Source organism: Nicotiana tabacum, chromosome 24, assembly GCF_000715075.1.
Source record: "Nicotiana tabacum cultivar K326 chromosome 24, ASM71507v2, whole genome shotgun sequence".
Classification (NCBI taxonomy): Eukaryota; Viridiplantae; Streptophyta; class Magnoliopsida; order Solanales; family Solanaceae; genus Nicotiana; species Nicotiana tabacum.
The window spans coordinates 103,457,970-103,462,600 of record NC_134103.1 but is presented as its reverse complement, the minus strand read 5'-3'; the positions used below and the strand labels follow the sequence as shown (position 1 = coordinate 103,462,600).

The 4,631-nt window shown below is 36.3% G+C and overlaps 1 protein-coding gene across 2 annotated transcripts; it reads right to left on the bottom strand.

Annotated features, from left to right (window-relative positions):
• Positions 1-496: 496 nt before the first annotated feature.
• On the bottom strand, positions 497-4,128 carry LOC107802579 (tubulin beta-1 chain). Of its 2 annotated transcripts, XM_016626109.2 has the most exons (4): positions 3,978-4,128; positions 2,769-3,167; positions 2,404-2,673; positions 497-1,413 (listed from the first exon to the last, which is right to left on the bottom strand). In XM_016626109.2, the coding sequence occupies exons 2-4, from the start codon at positions 3,160-3,162 to the stop codon at positions 734-736; spliced, it is 1,344 nt and encodes a 447-aa protein (XP_016481595.1). In that variant the 5' UTR covers positions 3,163-3,167; positions 3,978-4,128; the 3' UTR covers positions 497-733.
• Positions 4,129-4,631: the final 503 nt, after the last annotated feature.

The window sequence follows — 4,631 nt, the reverse complement described above, 5'->3', positions numbered from 1 at the left end:
TAGCAATGACAATGACAAACAACTTGAACAAAGTAAGGTAGGAACAGCATAATATGGCTCTACATGAGACGTATATATATAGCTGACTGCACATGGAATGTTATCGTCAAGCACATGTTGAAGCTCGCAATGCAGTTAATAAGCACCAAAACCATGAGACGAATATATATATAGCTGACTGCACATGGAATGTTATCGTCAAGCACATGTTGAAGCACGCAATGCAGTTAATAAGCACCAAAACCGTGTTAGCACTTCACCTGGCAAGGGGACAGAGAGCACCTGACCCTCAATAATGCAACTTATACCAATTATCAGTACTAAAATAATAAATAACATAAGCCACTTGGTTGACAAGCCAACCAAATAACGAAACAATCTTGACATTTTGAGAAATTCTAGATCGAAAACAAATATGAACGGGAAGATAGAAATAAACTAATCACAACAAGTATGGCTGAAAGGTACGAACCTTGTAATGGCATAATGGAGAATATTAACCACAAAAAGAAAAAGATAACAAATATTTAAGCAGAAACAGATAGCAGTATTACAACTTGAAACCCACGCTCCTCACTCTCCAGCATTCACTCCTGATAAACTACGTAAGCCCAAAACTAGCTGGACTTCACAGCAAAGTGTACGCAAAGATGCAACATACAAGAAAAAAACTGCTTATATATCTCTGGGCGATCAGAAACATATTACACCACATATAATAATCTGTCTTTCTTCAGTTGCCTTCATGATCGTACTCTTCCTCCTCCTCGTATTCACCTTCGTCATCAGCAGTGGCATCCTGATATTGCTGATACTCGGACACAAGGTCGTTCATGTTGCTTTCAGCTTCTGTGAACTCCATTTCGTCCATTCCTTCCCCTGTGTACCAATGCAAGAAAGCCTTTCTCCTGAACATAGCAGTAAACTGCTCGCTCACCCTCCTAAACATTTCCTGAATGGAAGTTGAGTTTCCAATGAAGGTGGATGCCATTGAGAGACCTCTGGGTGGGATGTCACAGACACTGGATTTTACATTGTTTGGAATCCATTCAACGAAGTAAGAAGAGTTCTTGTTCTGAACATTAATCATCTGCTCATCGACTTCCTTAGTGCTCATTTTACCCCTGAACATGGCTGAGGCAGTGAGGTAACGACCATGACGTGGATCAGCAGCACACATCATGTTCTTGGCATCCCACATTTGCTGAGTCAGCTCCGGGACTGTTAATGCACGGTATTGCTGTGAACCACGAGAAGTGAGAGGAGCAAACCCAACCATGAAGAAGTGTAAACGAGGGAAAGGGATCAGGTTAACAGCAAGCTTCCGAAGATCAGAGTTCAATTGACCCGGGAACCTAAGGCAGCAAGTAACCCCACTCATTGTAGCAGAAATCAAGTGGTTCAAATCTCCAACTGCAACATAATGTTAAGCACATTTAGCAAGTGTAAGACAAGATGAGCAAATACCAACAAAATCACTGAAAGGTTGGGAAAAAGTAAAAGAAACACGCGAACATCCAAATGCTAGAGCAGTTTAATTTTGATTGTATTCCACTATGACTTTATGTGTGATGGTTGAAGTAATAATAGGGACTAACTGATAGGGGAGCTAATTAATGCTCCATAACCATATTGACTACCATCCATAACTTTTTGTTAATCTTGGTCCGGGCCAGCTTGTGCAAACTATATTGACTACCATAACATTACAATAAATTGAAAACAAACAGCACAAGAACAGTTATGAGCCAGGAAAGGATCTAAACTACAACAGAAGATAAATCCCAATTCATATATTTATCAATTACCATAACCATGCAGCATAAATCAAGGCTAAAAATTTTGACTTAATGATGCACACACATGTTTGTTGGTGAAAATACATTTCATGTTTGTATCTGATTAGGCTTGTTCGTTACAGATCAAAAGTAACTGAAACAACAATATATAGACAATAGGAAAATGACCAAATCACCAGCTTACCTACCTTATTATAGAGGGTGATTGATGAATCAAATAGCAGGGACCATAACCCATAACAAATGATCTGTCCCCCACCCCAGGACCACGGGTCAAGGAAATCTAGGGTTCTTTGAAATTACAATAGTCTTCACTCAAATAAGTGTGTCCTACTACAACATGAATCATTGATTACTCGTAGAACCATTTAACACCAACTTCGGAATACCTAGAGATTAGCTAACGGTCCATCTAAAGAATACATTTAGTGAAGCCACTTGAAACCAGGTCTTGTCTTTGAAGGCCACATATTTCACCAGTTTAAGAAGGTTGAAAAAACCCATAAGCTAGAGAGTCAATCTATACATTGATAATGATTGAAAAAAGATAATCGGAGCACAGAGACAAAAAGTAAAGTTGTCAATTTGGAAAACATATACTCACAGCTGGGTGTGGTAAGCTTGAGAGTCCTGAAACAGATGTCATATAAAGCTTCATTGTCAAGCACCATACACTCATCAGCATTTTCAACAAGCTGATGCACTGAAAGGGTAGCGTTATATGGCTCAACCACCGTATCTGAAACCTTTGGTGATGGGAACACAGAGAATGTGAGCATCATGCGATCAGGGTATTCCTCCCTGATCTTTGAGATCAGCAAGGTGCCCATTCCAGAACCTGTTCCTCCACCAAGTGAGTGGCACACTTGGAATCCTGCAAAAAGGTAACCAGAATATTACCCAAATTAAGCTCGATTACATTGCATACTAAGGATCCTAAGAAAAACTACTCAAATCCATGATTGTTACCTTGAAGACAGTCACAATTCTCAGCCTCCTTCCTGACAACATCTAGAACAGAATCAATAAGCTCAGCACCCTCAGTGTAATGTCCCTTGGCCCAATTGTTTCCAGCACCAGATTGACCGAAAACAAAGTTATCAGGCCTAAAAATCTGGCCATAAGGACCAGTCCTCACACTGTCCATCGTGCCAGGCTCAAGATCCATGAGAACTGCACGTGGAACAAATCTCCCACATGACGCTTCATTGTAATACACATTAACACGTTCCAACTGCAGATCTGAGGTTCCAACATAGCGTCCAGTAGGATCAATTCCATGTTCATCACAGACAACTTCCCAGAACTTTGATCCGATCTGGTTTCCACATTGTCCACCTTGAATGTGCAGGATTTCTCTCATTTTTTCTGAAATTAACCAAGATGTTATAAGTTCACTTCCACACACATATCAAAATCCACTATACAAAGTATTAAAGTCATATTTTCACGAAATTTTAAAGAGAAGAAAGTTGATCACCACAACATTTACCTAATTTCACTAGATAATGCTTAGTATTTGAGTCGATTTGTGCATTTCAATAGCATTAATATCATTAACAACTGTTGATCCAAACTAACATTCTATCTATGCAAAGCATATTTTCCTTAGATCTCATTAAATCGACTAGTCATAGTAGATTATATATGCGAAACTACTGCAACTCTAATACATGCGAGGTAACAATAAATTCTCAGATCTATAAATCAGTAAAACATAGAAAGTTCATTCAATCTAAAATTTCAAGTACGAAATATTGACGAATCAAAATCAATGAAATGAACAAAACAACAGTAAATCTCTATCGATCTAGAAAATTTATCATATGCGGAAGATTTATACAAAGTGGAGAAGGAAAATGAGATAGAAAATCATTAATCACAGAAAAAATTATCAAAAATTATAAATGCAATTCAAAAATCAGTGATTAAACATAGAAAGTTCACTCGATCTATCAATTGAAGTACAACATATTGCATAAATAACTCAAAATAAATGAATGAACCAAAAAAAACAATAAAACCCTATCGATCTAAAAAAAGTCAAATGCGGATGATTTTTAAGAAGTAGACAAGCAAAATGAGACAAACAATCATTAATCACAGTAAGAATCATGAAAATTATACTAAATGCAATTCAAAAATCACAGATCTGCGATAAATAAACAGAAAATTTACCTTTAAAATCGGGAAGGCAACTGAAGAAATCTGAAAATTGATCGAGAGAGTAGTTGGAGAGTGAAGCGAGTGGGTGCGAAGAAGTGAAGCCTATGAAGAAGTTTATATTGAAGAGGGGGAAAAGATCAACGGCTGTAATCTTTTCCCTCCTATTACTTCTGGGCCCTTGATGAAGAAACAGACGGTTATGATGAGATCTAAAATGGTGAGATTTGATTTTAATGTAAACTATTAGTTGGAGATATTTTAGTGACGATTATGTCCTTTGTGAAATGACTTGAATGACCTCCCCAGCTGTCTAACAATCTTACCGAAGTCGGTGTCATGTCTTTTTTTTGTTTTTTTTGTTTTTGAAATCTTACCTTATAGGGATTAGGTGATAAATAGAAGTACCAATTACACATATTATCAATAAAATATATATTGTTTTAATATATATATATATATATATATATATATATATATATATATATATATATATATATATATATATATAATATACATAGAATACGATTAAAAAAAACTAAAATATATATTTGCCTTTTGATGCGTAAATGAAAAGTTCTAATAACAAAAAATTTAAGATGGTATATCAAATGAATATGTAATGCTTCATTAATTTTCAAAAACCCCATTAAATAGTAAAAATGCATG

Bases quoted from the DNA above. Each gene is read 5' to 3' on its own strand.
- LOC107802579 (XM_016626109.2), bottom strand. From the start codon at position 3,162: ATGAGAGAAATCCTGCACATTCAAGGTGGACAATGTGGAAACCAGATC. The intron at 2,674-2,768 runs GTAACAATCATG...ACCTTTTTGCAG, and splicing joins GAATTGTGACTGTCTTCAAG to GATTCCAAGTGTGCCACTCA. The intron at 1,414-2,403 runs GTGAGTATATGT...ATTATGTTGCAG, and splicing joins CAAGCTTACCACACCCAGCT to TTGGAGATTTGAACCACTTG.